General features: G+C 40.3%; 1 protein-coding gene across 1 annotated transcript in view; it reads left to right on the plus strand.

The window, feature by feature from the left end:
* Positions 1-5,902: 5,902 nt before the first annotated feature.
* Positions 5,903-19,329, plus strand: part of zmym2 (zinc finger, MYM-type 2) — a 31,759-nt gene continuing 18,332 nt past the window's right edge. The window contains exons 1-7 of the mRNA XM_017430179.3: positions 5,903-6,003; positions 13,512-14,219; positions 14,506-14,674; positions 16,909-17,063; positions 17,797-17,945; positions 18,107-18,269; positions 18,620-18,832. Coding sequence (XP_017285668.1) covers positions 13,527-14,219; positions 14,506-14,674; positions 16,909-17,063; positions 17,797-17,945; positions 18,107-18,269; positions 18,620-18,832 — 1,542 coding nt within the window. The 5' untranslated portion in view covers positions 5,903-6,003; positions 13,512-13,526. The remainder of the gene's footprint in view (positions 6,004-13,511; positions 14,220-14,505; positions 14,675-16,908; positions 17,064-17,796; positions 17,946-18,106; positions 18,270-18,619; positions 18,833-19,329) is intronic.

Consider the following 19,329-nt stretch of genomic DNA (forward strand, 5'->3'; position numbering starts at 1 on the left):
GTTTTTTTCCTCCTCCTGCCAAATAAGAATTGTTTTGGAGGCCTGAAACTCGTGAAATTTGGCGCACGTTTAGAAACTGATAGATTTTTGAGGAATCAGAAAGAGGTGTGGAAAAATGGTTCAGCAGCGCCACCTTTTATAATTTCACATACAGATATGAAAATTGGTACACACATTTTGTAGGCCAGGATTGATTAAAAATAAAAAGTTTTGGCCATATGTCCCAACGCAAACAGGAAGTCTGCCATTTTGAATCAAAAACACCATATTGGTGTTTTACACATTTTAACAAACTAGAGATTTTGAAGTATAAGCTTCAACCTTGGTCAGTATACCCTTATGGGGGACTAAAAGTTATAAAAAAAAAGCTTGAGTTTTTGTTACAGGGTGTAGGTGTGGATAGACCTGAAATTTTGACTTCTTGGCATGAAACAAAACTAAATCATTTGATCCGCAATAAAATTTGATCATACATGTCAATATTCTTAGTCTTATAAGTAATGGAGGTACAGAAAATGCTCCAGATTAATAAGATAAAATAAAGAAACTTTTAATTAATTCTACAAGATCTAAAACTGAAAAGTGGTGAGTGCGTTTGTTTTCACTGCTTTAGCTTTGAAACGCCAACCATTTCCTTCAGAAGCCACAAAATCAGTTAAACAGAATCCACCTGTGAGCGATCTAAGGGTCAGATAATATGTATCTGCTGTATCAGTTCTCAGAATCAACACCAGTCCCACATCTGAGTAGAGCGGACTACCCCACCAGGCAAGAAACATCATGAAGACCAAGGAAATGTCCACACAGGTCAGAGACAAAGTTGCGAAAACGTACAGACCAGGGCTGGGAGTTTTAAAAATATTCCAAACTCTGAACATCCCATGGAGCTACATTAAATTTTTTATTAGAAAATGTAAAGCTTATGCCGCCACAGCCAACCTGCCAAAGATGGCCGTCCATCAAAACTCAGACTGGTAAGAAGGGCATGAATCAAAGAAACAACCAGGAGGCCAAGGATAACCCTAAAGGAGCTGCGGATCTTCTGCTGATCAGACCACTTGTCAGAAGGACCACTATAAGCTACAAGTGACTGAAATTAGGTTTTTTTTGTTTTGTTTTTTTTGCAAAATGTCATGTTTCTTTAGTCAATATATATAGTTTAAATGTTTTAGATATATTAGAGTATTAGTATTGTCCTCCTGAGCAACACCATTCAGATAAAATGAAAGAGTTGATCAGTTAAAATGGGGCAAAAAAAACAGTACTTTTAGCTGAAATCCTTATAATTTTAGTTTAATTAAGTTTGCATTTAATTGATTTACCATCACAGTAAATCAGATAATGTAATAAAATTATAAATACTTTACTGGAAAAAAAACAACTTTGAGGTGTAACTATTTTATCACTGTTATTAGTGATGTATTCAATTTGTTTTTAGAAATTTGAATTTCCGAGTTTCAAGTTGGAAAAATCAATCAGAACCCCTGACGTTGGAGGTCCCTGACCTCAAAATCCATCATGGCCCTGTGCATTAAAAAAACCAACAGTGGAAGTTAGAAAATTCTTTTTAATTGCCAGAAAGGTATTCAAAGATATTTCTACACGTTTGTTGTTACAGTTGTATTTTCCACAGCTTAAATCTTTTTTACTTGTTTTTTTATTTATTTTACATGCATGTTCTTCTGCATCGTATTTCTGTTCAAAACGCAATGTTGTTGTTTTTTCTGTTCGTTGTTCCATATGTACATTATATTTATTATTTGTTCAGTAAAGTTGCTGCAAGAAAGAATGAAATAAAAATGACAAATATTAAAAAACATTTATATATCCTATTGAATCAGTCGCACGCATACTTCACAATCACTTTTAGGAAACGTGTTGCCACAGTGCTTCAATGGATAGAAGGCAGAAAAATCTGTTGTGATTGGCTTCTATTTTTAGGCTTACAAAACATTGTTACTGAGCACAACAATTAGAAAATCTCACCAGTTTTCCAACTTGCAACTAGAACATTGTTAAATTGGGGGTGACATTATGGCCTGTTCCCAGTTCAACGTCTGAGGTAAATTAAATGCATCATTAGATTTGTTATGCCAGGCTCAGTTTCCATTGTTTTACCCAGTAACAGTTTGAAAAGACCCTCTGCCATGCACAAAAAAACCCAACAACTTTATACTGTTGAAAACTTTCGAGCCAGTTTGTGTAGCATGGAATCAACATGCCCAGAAGTCTGCCAGGCCTTAATGACTCTCCCTGCAGGTCCATGTGGAGGTTGCTTCCTGTCATTTCTTCAAGCTTGGACCAAAGAAATAACAGGAAGTCCCAGGAGCCAAGACTCAACAACCAGGCGCTCCCCCAAGCCTGGCTCAGAGAGAGTGCCCTGATGGGGAATCCTGACAAATTTGGTCTTTTCCACCAAAATCTTTTAATCTCTCACGGTCTGATCCCTCAGCTGGTGTAATTTTACCATCAGACACTGTACTGGGGCTAACACTCCAGGCAACATACCCCAAGAGATGACGGGGGTACTCAAACCCCTCCACCACGTTAAGCTGGCATTTCTGCAGAATAGGAACCTTGGATCCAAGAGGAGCAGTGTGGCTTTTGTCTGGGTCGTAGAAGAGTGAGACAGATTATCCTTGCAGAGTTGGGAAGGAGGTCATGGGAGGTCTACTCTCCACCCTACATGGCTTTTACATTAGGAATCTCTTTTTCCTTTGTTTTGTTTGTTAGTGGAAGACATTCATATTATTGGCACAAATTCAGACTCCACCATGGACATGTTTCAGATCCTCTTTGTGGAACTCACAGACAGGAACTCAAGTTGTGGAGAGGTGTCAGGCTTGGGAACCTCCAGGTGTTGTCTCTGCTTTTTGCAGATGTTGTGTTTCTGTTGGCATCTTCAGCATGTGCTGGGACACTTCACAGCCAAGTGTGGAGGAGGATGAGATGAGTTAGCTCGTCAAAGTCTGAAGCCATGGTTCTCAACTGGAAAAAGGAGGAGTGTTCTCTCCAGGTTGGAGACGAGTTCAAGGATCTGAGAGTATTGTTCACTAGTGATTGTTAGATGAAGCAGGAGATGGATCAATGGATCAGGATTTTGTCTGCAATAATGAGGGTGTCCCTATGCTCTGTTGTGGTAAAGAAGGGGCTGAGCCAAAATGCAAAACTCTGGATTTACTGGTCCATCCAAGTTCCAATTCTGACTTTCTGTTCATTAAGTATCATGACCAAGCAGTTGAAATGGGTTTTCTCTGAAAGATGACTGGGCTCAGCCTTAGACACAAGGTGAGGAGCTCCATAATCCAGGGGGAGCTTGAGTACAGCCACTGCACCTCTTCACTAGAAAGAATCAGCTGAGGTGAGTCAGGGATCTGAACCATTCATCTCAAACATTCTTGAGAATATAGTTGCAAATCAATTGTGTGAACATCTGGACAGAAATAATCTGTTTGAAGGGTTTTAGTCAGGGTTTAGAGGTCATCATACCACAGAACAGCAATGGTGAAAGTTACTAATGATATTCTCATGATGTCAGACAGTGAACTTGTGTCCATACTTGTTCTATTAGATAGATACAGATCATATTTATCCAGTTTTAGCTTCTCTCCATTGGTTCCCTGTCAAATTCAGAAAATAATCTGAACTCCTACTTCTAACATGTAAAGCTCTCAACAACCAAGCTCCATCTTATATTAAAGATGTTATTTTCCATATTTTCCTAACGGAGCACTTTGCTCTCAGACTGCAGGTTTACTTGTGGTTCCTAGAGTTTCCAAAAGTAGAACAAGAGGCAGCTCTCAGTTATCAAGCTTCTCTCTTGTGAAACCAACTTCCAGTTTCAGTCTGTGAGGCTGACACCCTGTCTACTTTTAAAACTTTCCTTTTTGATAAATCCTTTACAGTTAAGGTTGACTTGGGTTTCCTGAGCTATCCTTTAGTTATGCTGCTATAGGCTTAGACAGCTGGAGGACAAATTGACCACATTTCCTCACTCTGCTGCTGTCTTTACTCGCTCTACTGTAATTATTTCTATCATTAACATGTTTTTCTTTGTCTTTCTTTCAATGGAAACTTCATCTGGACCGGAGAAGGTTCAGCACAATCTGCAGGCTTAGATAGAAAACTTTTACTAATTGGCTTTTTATAATGTATGTGAATGTTTTTGTACAGGGACCTGCAATATATAAATAAACTGAACTGAATTGAATCTGACGAGGATGCCTCCTAGGTCTCTCCCTCTAGAGGCTGTACATCCCATTGAGAGACCACAGGGCAGACCCAGAATTTGCTGGACAGATAATGTATCCTCTCTGCCCTGGGAACATCTTGAGATCCCTGAAGAGGATCTGGAGTGCTGTTGGGAAGAGGGTTGTCTGGACATGTTGCCTCCGCAGCTCAACCACAGAGGACCAGCAGAAAACAGATGATCAAAACTTTTGTTAAATGTCAGCCAGGGTTATAGCAAGAGTAGAAGACCATTTAATGTGATTTACTATAATATGTGGAGGAGACACGATGCCCCAACCTCATTTGACCCAGTTTACCTGATAGCCCATTTTAGTTGAAGTCACCCTAGTTTTTGGCTATTCTGAATCCTGTGGGCTGGCAGAAAGTCTGTACTCTGCCTGTTTTGCACGCATTCAATCAGATCTCCCATGAATCTATACAAACTCACACTCCTTGTAAACTTATGAAGACTGAGTCCTTCCACCTCAGAGCAGGATTCAATCACTTTTGATGGTAATTTGCGGATATTTGAACACCAAAAATCTCCGTCATTTTGCACAAGAAACAGACAGATCTGGCAACCCGACATTGTCGCTTCATGACTAATTTAGAAATAATCCCGTCTGCTTTACCACTGTTGTTTTGTTTACGGTGTGTAGTTGTGACAGCAGAGAGTGGAATTTTTTTGTTTTCCTTCTTCTTTTTGCACCGGCGTCAAGCCAAGACATGAATCCGATCTGCACGTTTCAGTGACGTGTGAACGCACCTGATCCGCCATGTTTGTTTTAGCAACGTGACCCATCTGCTCATTACACTTTTCAGACTAAAACCACCGAGCCTCACTCCAAATTAGTCTCATCCCACCAACCACAAGCTCTTATATCACCGAGATGTGTTTTATCTATACGCCCATCATTTTCCTGATGTATTTCGGGTACGTGCTAATCTTTTTTTCCACTTCGTTTCCGTTTTCCGTTCTTGCCTGGTGAACGTCTGGATAAAATTAGTGAGGAAACCCGGTGTTGTACAGACCGACACAGCTGAAAAAATGAACTCTCTCAACCCTAATCCCTGTTTCTGATTGGACCCGCGCTTCCTACTCCACAGCAGCTTGTTTTAGTGAATAAAAGAAGATTTTCACCATCAACAAAAGCTCAAAGAACAGCTCGACGGGAGTCAGCTGTGGCAGGTTTGACACATATCGATAAAATACAATTAACTTAATGGGGCAATTCAATTGTCAGCCATGCGACCTCTCATTGATCTTTCTGCGCATGCGCGGCGAGCAGATTTTAACTAAAGAATGAGGTCTCACTCTGTCTCATCTTCTGGTTACAACAAACAGCACCAGTAAAATGTGTTATTTGCTGTATATTATGAACATACTTTTATAACATGCACGTTTCATTAAACAAATATTAAGTGTGTCCACATTTTTAAAGTCCACAGTAATCTAATTTCTTTGTGTTGTGATTAGTTGACCGTTTAACACAACAGGGAAACCGTCGCATAACAAATCCTAAAATTATCCAGCATTTAAAAACTGTATATTTAATCTTAGCGCTCAAATCAAAGAAAACCTTCACAAGTAAAGAACAGACCAGTCTGCAGAAAATTGTTCCCTTATGTGGAGTGAAACGTTACGAGTCGGTCATCTGTGCAATAGAAGATCTTTGGACGGTAAGTGGAGAGTTCTGCGTTGTGCGCACGCGCTCCCCGCGGATTAATGTCAAGGCACAAAAGTGGCGCTACAACGTTTCGAGCTCTGCTCCGGTAAGCGAATTTCACAGACGCTTTTTATTTCCCACTTTCTCGCCTAATTGGTCAAAGTTTCGGGAACTTGTTCGGGGCACCGGCGGGATTCCCGGAGAGTGCCCCCGGGGGCGCAGCGGGCAGAGGAGACACATAAAGGGATGAATAAACAGTTAATTTGAACAGCTTTTTCCTCCACTCCGTGTGCTGTGGCCGCTGCCGCCTCCAGCCTCCAGTATTGTTCCGTTGGCTCCCTAATGGCGGACGGCAGGCAGTGCTGTTTTCCGCTGGGGGGGAGGTGGGAGGTGTGTGTGTGGAGGGAGAGTGAGGGGGGGCAGATTTTATTTGCTTTGTTACTAATGAGTTACACCTGGCCTCCTGAAACAGGCAGGGCAAGTAAATAGGACGCCGGGATTTATCTGCGCCTCGTTGTTTACCATCGCAGGACACAAATGAAGGCAGTTCATGTGGGGGAAGGGCGCCCCTTGTGGTGGCCGAGTATATTTGCCACTGATTGCGCCAGGGTGGACTACGTGCAGGGTAACTTTCCAATTAAAACCCCGGCGTCACAGGTATCATAAATAACGGTCTTTTTAGCCGAATTCCGGGTCGTGTTTGATTTCACTTGCATGTGAGCGACCGGGTAGCCCGACAGGACCTAGCTGGAAGGGCTGCGTTGTTTGAAAAACGCCTCCAGACGCACGGCGTTGAGTTTTTCAGCGCCACATTGTGAATTGTGCGCAATGTTTACTTTTATTATAATCGGTCTGAAGAAGTTATGATCGGTTTATTTTTTTGGGGGGGAGTCGTTTTAACAATGGCGCAGTCTGTGTCGGCTCTCCTCCCCTCGATTCGCCGCTAATCCAATGGCTGTTTGCGCCAGGAAGGGCAGGGGTGGGAACGGAACACCCTGAACCACGTTTCTCCTGGACCCCAACTTAGAGGCTAGGCTTTCCTCCAGCCGGGTTATTTATGGAAGAGTTGCTCGGCTCAGGTACTTGTTCTTGCTGTCTTTGATCAAAGTTTTGGACCTGCTCCCTGATCCCAAGTTTAAGATATAATGCTGGGGGGAAATGGGGGAAGGGAGAGGATTAATAGGTCGAGTAATCGGGTGCCTGAACCAGATTTGGCGCTGCTGTGTGGTCCACCCGAACCGTGGCAGCAATTAAGGACACGTTCAGGTTGTCCTCTGAAAGCCTGTGTCCTCCTGGTGTTTTTTTGAGAGTATATCTCAGGATGACTCCTCAGCTGTGCGGAGCAGGTTTTAGTTTCAGTATTTTTGCTGCCAGGTAACCGGAACAGGCTTTTATTTATTTTTTTTTTCAGCTGGTTCGAGGGATGTTCTGGTGGCTGCGCATTACGCACCAATACTCGCAGTGACATAAGACTTATATAATGATCTCACGCCTTTAATTTGAATATATTATTTGCTGTCTACACCTTGTGACTTGCTGCATAATGTCTGCTGAGCTTCGTGCGCAGGCTGGTGGTGGTGGAAAGGTAGAGGAGCACCTATATATGAGGTGGTGATGTGGCGCAGGCGCTGATTGCCCGGTGAAGGGTTTTGTTGCAGGGAGGCAGGCTCTCCACAGATCCAACCCACCTTCCTGTCCACCTGGTGCTGACGTCGGGAACAGGGTTGCATGTCAGAGCTCATTAATGCTGGATCCTCGATTTCCTCTCATCCACATGCATGCAGGCCGTCTCGCAGCTCTGCAATGCAGTCTGAACTCGGTCTACACCAGGCTATTTATTCTCCTCGGAGCACCACTGCTTTGCACTGAGATTCCTCTGTTGATGGGATGGCTGGCCAGAAAGCTGCGATGCATTATTTTCTTGCATTTCATCTTAGTTATAGGGTAGTGTTGAAAAAAAAACATGGTCCTATTGGCTCATCTCTTGCTATTTTACTGCTGGTTACCATGGCAGTTGCAAACAGATGTGTTTTTTGCCATAACACGTGTAATGTGTAGACACCAGCCCTTGAAAAGTGAAGCTGTGCAGCTACTGTCTTTGGAAATGGGTCTACATTATCATCCGGGTTTTAAACTGCCAGAAATGAAAAAAAAAAAAATGAAGCATTGACATTTTGTTTTGCTGTGTGCTTCCTGTCACATGATCAGAGAGGATCCCTTCCTCATTCAGCTTCAATGTTTTACAGTGAAGCAGCTCCTTTAAATCAACAAAAACAATGTTTACACCAGAGAAAACAGTGCAGTTTTTATTCAGACTTGCACTACTTGGAGACAGTGTTTCTCAGCTGCTGAATTTTTACATTTTTTTCCACATCTTTTCTTTTGATTCATTTACTCCTGTTTATTAGGAACTCACGTTTCTTATTAATCACCACTGAAAGGCAAAATGCGATCAATAATGTTTTTTTTGTCTATGTTAGCAAAATATCTCCTGAGCCAAGATGGCCACCAGAGTCAACTGACCTTAAAAAATAGAAAAATGGGTTTATGCTGGTGTAGATTCTCGGTCATACAGAGAATGGTAACGGAAACTGGCTACAACTTGTAATTTGGAGTAGTAGGAGCTGATTCTCATTACTCTGAGAATTTCAAATTTTGTGATGTTATTGTTTAAAATAAAACATTGATATTACCTTTTTTGATGTCAACCATGTCTGTCTGTTAGCAAAATATCTCATTAATCACTGGACAGGGTTTTATATAAATTTTTCAGAAGGCAGTGCATCTACAACTAATTAACTTTTGGAGTCAACCCAGTTCAAGATGGCCACCTCAGCTAATCATACTTAACTAACATAAAAATGGCTCCCCCTCAGTCAGTTTTACAGATACTGAACTAAATTTCAAGTGTTAGTAGCTGAAAGTCATCCCCAACACATACTTTGAGCACTAATTTAAACTTTGGCATGAAGGCAGTGGGCGATATGCATTTCTTCCAAAAATGCTAGGCTTTTATTTTAAAAGAAAACTGGGAAACAAGGCCACCATGTGAGCATATCACAATATTTGCAACATGTCTATTTTGTTTTTCTCTGTAAACATAAAATACTTGAGGATTACAACTGTTTGTCATTGAACTAATACTATAATCTGAGCATCTTGATAATAACTGCTGTCAACATTTTTGAAACAAAAATCTTTTTTTTCCAGTTTTGAAAGTGGCTTAAATTAGTGTTTGTCTTTGTTATAGTAAAGGAAGTATTTTTCAGTTTTAAGCTCTTGGCTTTAAAGGAAATTAAATGAAACTATATTAGTTATTGCATCATTTCATGATCATTTATTGACTAAATAAATATTGCAAAAAATTTAACTCTTATTCAAGAAGTAGGACTCAACATAGGACACATGTAACTATTCATTTAGTTGCTTCAGTTGTTTTAGTGTGGGTTTATGATACTTTTTGTTTGGAACTTCATCTAAAATTAAGTTTTATGACCTTAGGAAACCTGATTAATCAAACCCATGAAGAAGTCCTTAAAAATAAAGAAGTCCGATTTTGGTCTGTGTTGCACGAGGCTTTTAAGCGCCTATAGGCATCTGATGGAGGTTTTTGCTGCTAATAAAATTATGTTGCAAAAAGGTTTTACGTTTTTTCAGCCCAAACCTTTATCCAAACAATAATGAGTTAGTACTTTTTATAATAATGACTTAAATTTTGCTACAATATTGCAGCTGTTGTGTAAAAAGAAAAATCCCACTGGTGTTTAACTTGTAATACAGAAAGGTGTCACATACAGAAATTTCTGTGTGTGCAAAATAGTGTACCAATATTTTACCAGTAAATGCAGCACTGCAAAATGCAGACGAAATGGAAGCAGTATATCTTGCAGTGATGCATATTACCCTGCATCTTGCATGCCAAAGTTTTAAACAAACATCCTGCACAATCTGTTTGCGCTCAGAGTATGTGGTGTGAATGACACTCAGCTACTACCACATATTAGCTCAATATCTGTAACAATAACTGATAACTGATAACTGATAACTGATAACCTTTTTGATTAGCTGTGGCAGCCATCTTAAATTGAACCAGCTCCAAAAGTTTTATCAGTTTTATCAGCTCTAGCTGATACACTCTCAAACTGTGTTCTGAGAGTTTTGTTAAAACCAATCCAGTGGTTCATCAGATATTTTGCTAACACAATGGACAAACACACACACAGAGCATTATCACCTGCTTTTTGTCGATAACGAAGCAGGTGAGACTGCAGGAAACAGAACAAGTTGTCTGCTGCTGCTGTAGCAGCAGACACTGAATGGGACTGCATGTAATTTTGTTGTACTTTTTGTATAATAAAGATTTGTATTCTGAATATGAGCCAATCTAATATACTTCAGTATACAATACAATATACTTCACCTAGAAGTATGTTGTCTTTTCACCCCCAGGCCTCCTGTTCTGCACCGACACTGCTGGAGCTCCCAGTTCCAGTACGTTCATGTGCCGTAAAGCCGTAGTTTGTGTTAAGGTGTCAAAATGTCTACATAAGGCTACTAATGTCAAATTGCTTCAACACACTTATTTTGATTATCGTTAAGTCAAACATGTTTGTTCAGTTAAGGACAATCAGATAAGTTGTTGGTGTGACAGTTACCTATCAAAGGTAAGGTCTTAAAGAGTTATTATTGTGTTATTGTTTGCACCTGAACATCACTTTCAGACTCGGATCAAACAGACGTCTTCAAGACAAGAGGGAGTGTGGCGGTCAGTAGTATCACTGGATTTAGTTCGGTGGGAACCCTGAAGTTGAAACAAGATCTGTGTAATCTAAAGTAACAGTAGGACAGCAGACCTGTTGTTAAGTATGTTCAGCTGGTCTTAAAAACTGAATTTCAGGCTCTTGTTATTCTAATTAACTTTTTTTTAATTGAAAAAAGTGGAAATGTTCAGTAATCAGCAAAAATTATTTGCCAGCAGCAGAAAAGACAACAATACGTCACAGGAAATGTTCTTTGATACCTAAATTAACTTTTAATATGATTTTAATTTATATTTTTGTTGTTTATTTTTTAGGAGTTGTGAGAAATAACATACCAGAAATTGATTTGCAAAACGAGAATGTGCATGTCTTATTAGATCATATCTTCAAACTTAGCATTGTGATGAGTCATCGGCCACCAATTAAAGTAGGATGTGTCCCAGTTTTTAACCATGTGATGTTTCATCGGGAGGTTTAGGTCATCTGCGGGCTCTGTCAGGAGTCAGATACTGGGCTCAGACCTAGAAAAGGCTGGGTAGTGGATTATTAATCAATATAATATTAGCAATTTGAAGTTAATTACCTTCTTCCACCAAAAGGCGAAAACTGATGATAATGTTGTTGCCTGTTTGTGTGTGAGCATTTGTTTGTCCAGTTTTCAAAATATGTCAATAACCGCACTGGGTAGGACTTTGATGAAACTCTCAGAAAACAATCACTGAATGCTTATCAGCTGAATAACTTTTGAAGTCAACCAGATTCAAGATGGCCACCACATTCAACTGAACTTAGAGGAGTCAATAATGACTATTACTTAGTCAATTTCGCAGATATTGAGCTAATTGATATTGAGCTTTGTGTTGTTATTTCCCAACTCATTTTCAGAGAGATAAAAGATCAAGGTCTTTCCTAAAAACCTTGGCATTAATAGTTGGAGTCAATCCTTTCTGTCTGTTAGAAAAAAGCTTATGATCTCCTGGTTAGATTTTAATTAAATTCTCAGAAACCAGTCATTAGATGTACATCTTCAATTGACTAACTTTTGGAGTAAACCTGATTTAAAGATGGCTGCCACAGCTAATCAGCTTTAGCCAACACAAAAAAGGCTATAATGCAATCATTTTTACAGACACTGAGAGTTATTCATATTAAATACTCATACCGCTAACAGATTATGTGAGATTACACATAACGTTATTGTCAAGGTTTGACCAAAACAGCCGTAACCCTGGAATATCTCATCATATGATGATCTTATTTTAAACTCTGGCACAAAAGCTGTCGGGTGATGTGAATTCCTTCAAAGAATGTATGTTTTAATCAAAATCTGCAACACTGAATTGTAGCTAATTCATGAAGTTGCCATGTTTAAAAATTGTGAAATATGGATGCACGTGTCATCCGGCACCCTCCCAGAATGCCTTAGTGCACAGTGCTGGGCTCAAAATGGCCTCCATGTTGGTGGTGAGGTGATGTGGTTCAGGTGACCTGGTTCTTTTTCTAGTTTAACGATGCTTTGGTAAGGCTCAGAGCTGTGTTCAGGTGCTGCCAGACTCTTCTTGTTCTGTCTGTCTGTCTGTTGGGGAGAATAACGAGCGCTAAAGATCAGCGTCTGCACAGACGTGTTTGTGCTGCGCATCTGTTGGTGTGCACGTGTGTTTCTGCACTGCAGCTGTCAGCAGTGATGTGATATGTGGCTTGCAGCCACCCTCACTGCTGTGTGACGTTAAAAGACGATTTTGACAGAAACAGATCACTTCAGTGAGTGCATGCATCTCCAAAAGTGATTCCTGAATGTGGGACCAAATCATACAAGAGTGCTTTTACTCTATTTTTCCATGCTGTTAGATTTAAAAATGTACTAAAGAATCTGCAGCTGGAGCCACTTTATTTTACGTTGTGCATCATGTATGTTACTTCATAGGTGTTAATTAGTTTTACATTAAAGGTGTTAGTATATCCAAACCGTCAGCAGCACCTGGATGTAGCACTCAGAACGAGTCCTTGTGGTGGTGGGTCTTACCATCACCCTAGCAACCAAGGTGTAGCTTCACTGGTTTCCAAGGGCAACAAGAGCGTAGCTGTGCAGAGGGATGAGAAAGGCAGCAGGTGAGAGGAAGTGCAGAGTAACGGTAGTTGGGTCAAAATATGCACAGAGATGAAAAAGAAGATGAAAGAAGTAGATGCAACATTGAAGGAGGGGTCAAAGTTGGTCTTGCTGGGAGTGAGGAAGCAGTTCAGGAAGGTCATTCTGTGACGTCACTTCTCCGGGGTCTCCGGTTTCCTATAACAGACCAAAATCCTGCATGTAAGGTTAATTGGTAACTCTATATTGTCCCTATGTGTGAGTGAGAGTGTGAATGGTTGTCTTGGTGTTGTTAGGCTTTGTCTTTCTTGCTGGTTTTTTTTCTAATCTTAAAAAAATGCTTGTAAATGTTGAATATTTAAATTTTTACTAATTGATGGATTCTTGCATTATTGCACTGTATTCTTGAATGATTGCATTATTTTTATTTAAATCACACTTTCTTTTTTTGATTTGCTGTTTGTAATTTGACTCCCAGTGAAATCAGAGCTTGTATCTCTTTGAAGGGAAAGGCTCATATCTGGGACAAGCTTGAGGAAAAATGAAAAAGACATTTTTTTTAAAGGGTCAGTTCAACCCAATGCTAAAGAAAACTACTATGTGTAGATTGATTTAAACACAGAAAAGGTGTTACCATGACAATCAGGGGGCTGTGCTATGGAAGTTTTTCCTCTAGGGATACCTGAGCTACCTGTACAGCTGTCAGATATGGTAAAACTAATTACTGACGCTGCCTTCGCCTAATTACGTCCTTGTTTGTGTTGCCAGGTGGTTGCCTTAGTGATGGATGGGGAGTCGGAACCAAATCCTGTTGTGGCAGAAGAGGCTGGGGAGAAGGAGGAGCCCATGAATGCCACTCCTTCCCCCCAGCAACAAACTCCGACCCCCGCTGAAGAGCCTGGGGAGGCAGTTTCCATGGTAACAGGAGATGAAGCCACAAAGGAGCATGGTGCAGAGGATGATGATGATGTGGTTCTTGTAGAGGAGGACGTTCCTGAGCCTTCTACTGCAACTTCTTCCCAAGACACACCCAGCACAGAGTGCTTAGAGCAAGCTGACACCACCGCCGCCGCCACTGATGCTGCTGTGGCAACGGTGGACACACTGGTGGCCCCCAATTCTCCTCTGTCTTCCAGCGCATCCATGGTGTCAGCACCTCAGAAGCCTGCAACCACAGCACCTGAGCCAATTGTCATAGACGATGAGGAAGACTCTGAACAGAAAGAAACTTCTTCCTCCTCACCTGTGCTCCCTGGAGTCCATTCTGCCCCCCACTCACCTGGTGCACTGAGCAGCACTGAGGCAGACTCAGAGATCAGGATTGCCAGTGTTACCACACTGGGCTCCAGCAGCCAGAAAAACTCCTCACTTTCTGCATCAAATACACCACCGCATTCAGTCGAGGAGCAGGCAGACATGAACCTGATGATCACCTCTGTGACGTCTCTGCAGGGAGGAGCTGCAGATGTAATATCGGTACGGTTGGCTTCCTTAAATTAGTATAAGTGATGAAAGCATGCGTTTTCTTTTGTACATATGTGATTGGCAAAGTGGATTATAAAATCTGTGTAATGTCAGAGCGGTAGCAGGTATTTTATATCAATAATTATTCATGCACTGGATGCTGCTTAAGTTAGATGAGTTAGGATTCAGTGTAAATATTTGACAGTGATTAATTTCACACACAACTTCCACAGAGCTGTAGTTCCTATTGATGTTTGGGCTTTAAGGAGAAACTAACCTTAAGGGGTTCTGTGTCTAGGCAGGTGAAGACCAAGCAGAGGAGAACGGTCTGCAGATCAGCAGTGCCTTTAGCTTGAATCCTGACACCCCATCTGCTCGACCAACCACCTCCTTTAACCCGGGTCGGGGCTCAGGCTCCATCAGCCAGCTGGTGCAGAATGGAGACACCGGGACACACAACAGAACAGGTAACAAATTATAAATCAAGGTGGAATTTAACATTTACCTTTCAGGTAAAGTTTTAAAAAAAACATGTTGTTGGAAAATGATCAAATTCATAAAACTGATCAAGAATTAAAGCCTCTTCTACCCTTATTAGTATTAGTTAGAAACTAGTTAACGGTGCTTAAAGGCTGTATGTTTGTTTCAGCTATGAAGAACCTCCATGTTGTCTTCATTGTTTTATTCTAAAAAACAAAACAAATTACAGTCTAATTTGGGGTTTTAAAATCTAATCTAGGGGTACTGCGATTTAAGCAAAACAGTTTTCTTCAGAAAACTTGGTGCAACTTCTTAAATTTCCTGTGTCCTCTATCTTGGAGTTATCGACCTACGATAAGGACGTATATGTTTTCGGTAGCTTTTGTTTTTTTTGTTTATTTGTATGTGCACAAGATTACTCAAAAAGTAATGAACAGATTTTGATGAAATTTTCAGGAAATGTTAAGGCAAAATGGAAAGAGAAGATGAGAAAAATTCAAGCAGGCTTTTAAAAATGTGGTAGCATTTCACTGAAAACAAAGCTGAATGCAGATTGTGCAAAGCAGAGCTTTCTTATCCATGACAGTAATGCTGCTGTGCATGAACATCTGAAACACAAGCACCCTGGAGCTGGGATGTCAACTCTTTATTAGTAAGTTTTAGCGAGTAACGTTTGTGCGGCGTGTTGCCTCTTTTTTTAATGAAGTTGTTGGTCTCATGGATGATAATGTGAACATAATTTCAGTCATTCAGATAAAATGTTAAGAGTAATAAAAAATGAGTGAATTGGAGTAGCACTATCGTTTTTAATTTTCCTCCACCTAATGTAAAAAATGAATTTCTAATTAGATATTTAGTCTGTTAAATGGTTTTTAAGGATAAATACAGTCCTGCACCGCAACCATGAATTTATGAACTAAATCTTTTATAAACTGGACATTGTTTTAATTGTGTTATTTTATTTAATTAAACCAAAAACCTGTGGCCAGTTGTGGTTACTTATTTGCACTTTTTTGTTTAAAATTAGACTGTGTACACTTCAGTTTGCCTTGTTTAATGTATTTCAGTATTTGTGATGGTCACTTTAAGTAAAATGATGAATAAGTTTGTTTAATTTAAAATTTGTATGTTTCACAGGCCATTATTTTAGTTTTTTGTGGTATGTTACATTAATGCAGAGAAGTCAGGGTGGACAGTCTACAGCAGGTGAGGTAAAATATTCATCAGAGCCCAGAACAGGAGGGGCACTCTCAGGAAGCAGAGCTGGACTAAATGAATTGTTGACTAATCGAGTTTACCACTGACATATTATGCAACAAAAACAGAGTTGATTAATTCAAATAGATGTGAATTCTCATGATCGAGAATTTGAAAACTGGATTTTCTGCATTATTGGCGTGAACATGAATCAGTAATTTCAGTGATCGTCATTTATCACACATAGGAAGAGATCCAGAGATCTACTATCTTGGAAAATGATCTGAGAAGCCTCGACTATTCAGAGTAGACCTAAGATGAATTTATGCTCTTGTCTAACTCCACACATCCTCCAGGTGGTGCTAATAACTTTAGTTACTTTATTACAATGTCAGACTGGATTGTTGGGTTTTTGTGTCGTATCTGCAGCATTGTTGCATAAGAGGGATATTTTAGATAGATGGTCCTTTTTACCAACACCTATCAGTTTTGCAGCATCAAAAATAAACTATGCTTTGACTGAAAAGCAAATATTGTGAGCTATTACATTCATCTCTGTAACCAACAAGTATAAAGACCTGTTTTGCTTTTTAGGTGATTATGGAAAGGTTTTTAAAAATTTATCTTTTATAATTATGAGGATGCTTTAAATATCAGACAACTAAGATTCACAGTGATAGAGTTGGCTACATGCCTGCAGTTTTAAACATTTAGTGCATTGTTTTGTCTCCTGCTTTAGTCCTCAGTTATCCTTGCAGTAAAAAACTAAATGGGTGATCAAACGCATAAATATGTTGGGAACGCTGGGAGGAAAAAGAGGACTTGTAAAGTTTGAGGACTTGATTAGCTTATATCTCAAACATGATGTAGTCAACAGTGTTACTCTTTTCTTGGTCATTCCACTTCTTTTGGAGGACTTGAACAACTTCTTAGAACAGCCCTGCTGGAACGTTTCTTAATTCAGCCACAGTGGCCAAATAGGCTGTAGGTGGCTTGTGAAATTTCTTTCTTTATCTCCTTGTAGATTCATGGATCTCTCAGTCAGCTTCAGTTCCCCGCAACCAAAAGCAGACAGGGGTGGACTCTCCGTCACCTGCCACCTCGCTGCCTAAGCCTGCAGGCCAGTCTTCCTCATCTACTTCCTCCTCCGGCTCCCAATCACAGCCCAGAACAGTGAAGGTAATCCACCCTGGTCAGGGAGGGTCTTTGTAGTTGCCACAGGTGGAGTTCATTTTGTACAAGAAGACATGAACATGCTTGACCTGAAAGGAAATGTGAAAAAACTCCAACCAAATGGCAGCTGATCAGAAAGATGTGATGTTGAAGTACAAAAGTAATTCTGAAATGTCTGAATAGTTTCTACAAAACATATGCAGCCAGTTGTTACAGAATTCCTTGTTTTTGTCTTAGTGACTGTATATTTGTTGTTTGCGTTATATTTCTGAATCCAAGGCTACAAATGTCTTCCACCACCACATTGTATCTGCAGAGGTTGAATAGATGAGGTTTACTACCAGCTAGAATCGAGTAAAGGCCTTTCCATACTCCACGAGAAGTCACAAAGTCGACTCTCGGTCATGTGGTTGCGTAATTTTGTTTGTGTAGCAGCTTTGTCCACCCCTTCGCAACACAAGGCCCGGGCCAAACTTTTTCTTACGGGGGTTTGCGCCAAGTATCGCGTGATTGGTCAGAAGTTGCCGTGGGTTTGTTTGCAGAAAAGCTGAGACTGCTGAGAAGCAGCTGGCCGAGGCTGTTAGAAAATACGGCCATCTTTACAACTGTTCCAGCAAACTTCTCGAAATGACGTGGCTGCGAACCGACTTCTTGACGTCTTCTGGAGTATGCCAGAGCCTTAAGAGTATTTGTCATTGCTGAGAAACTTGTAGTAAAATCATTTTTTGCTCATTTTTAGGTAACCTGTGCTAACTGTAAAAAGCCTCTGAAGAAAGGCCAAACAGCCTACCAGCGTAAAGGCTCTTCACACCTGTTCTGCTCCACTACTTGTCTCTCTGCCTTCTCACACAAACCTGCCCCCAAGAAGAGCTGCACCATGTGCAAAAAGTGAGTCTCACACTAAAAAAGTATTTATAGTGTTTAAAATGTAAATCTTCGTTTTAACTTATAACCCACTAGTTATTTCAGTTGGGACATTTCTTTTGTTTTTTTACTGATTGACTTTTCTGTATTTTGTTTTTCATCTGGAATGTTTTTGTGTTTTCCAGGGACATCACAAACATTAAGGGTACGATTGTGGCCCAGGTTGACTCTAGTGAATCTTTCCAGGAGTTTTGCACCACTGGTTGTTTAGGTGCATATGAGAACAAGCAAAACCCTCCCAAATCAAACCTGAAAACCAAATGCACTGTCTGTGGCAAGCTCACAGAGGTGAGTCTGTCCCACTCTGAACTACATATCTTCATGTCTTGACTCAGTCTTATGACTCTGACCCACACAAAGTACAAAATGAGTGACAAAATACCTCCTGCTGTGTCTCTTCAACAAGACAAAAAGTAGCATTGTACATATTACAATGAGGGCATAACTCTCAATAGGATGACTCCTCAGTGCAGAACTGGCTGTGTATGACGTCTTCATGAAGAAAAACTGAAATACAGTGAGGACAGAAAAACATAAGCATACTAGTGTTTGAGAAAATCCCAGAGAAATATTTTCAGAAGCTAAATTAACTTTTTGAACTACTCCCTCTGTCACTTGTGCTTTTTTTATGTCTACAGATCCGGCATGAGGTTAGCTTTAAGACTGTGACCCACAAGATCTGCAGCGACGCATGCTTCAACGTTTACCGCAGAGCTAACGGGCTGATCATAAACTGCTGTGAGCAATGTGGCGACTATCTGCCGAACCGGGCTACAGCCAACCACTTCCTGTTGGTTGATGGCCAACAGAAACGCTTCTGCTGCCAGAACTGCATCAAGGATTTCAAACAGGTAATCCAAACCACAAGTGTTAAAAGTGGTTAGCTAGTAGTCTGTGATTTATTTCATGAAGTTTTGCTGACTTAAACCAGATGGCCTTTTGTGTCATAATATCTATTTTAATTCAGCTGCAGTGACCCCTGATGTTGTAAGTTTCCCCACATAAACTAAAATGTAAATACAGTAAACTGATTAAAGTGGCCTCCTTAGTTAGTTCCTAAAGTCCCCAAAATAGCTGGAGTTGCACACGCATGCTAATGAGTACGAGTAAATAAATGTCCCAATGAAACAAAGAAAAGGTTTGGCATGAATAAAATGCTGAGCCCCTAATTTACACAGAAACCAAAAGTTTTTCAGATGATGACGGAACTTTAGGGATGAGTTGGTGAACATCATATGGGGTCTGTGAGGAGCATTAAAGGTGAAAGCAGATATCAGAGATGTTTTTGTGTCTTTAAATGACACAGTTATTGCTTTTCATTTGATAAGAATAATAGTGGTAAAGACTG

The sequence above is a fragment of the Kryptolebias marmoratus genome, linkage group LG6, assembly GCF_001649575.2.
Source record: "Kryptolebias marmoratus isolate JLee-2015 linkage group LG6, ASM164957v2, whole genome shotgun sequence".
Lineage (NCBI taxonomy): Eukaryota > Metazoa > Chordata > Actinopteri > Cyprinodontiformes > Rivulidae > Kryptolebias > Kryptolebias marmoratus.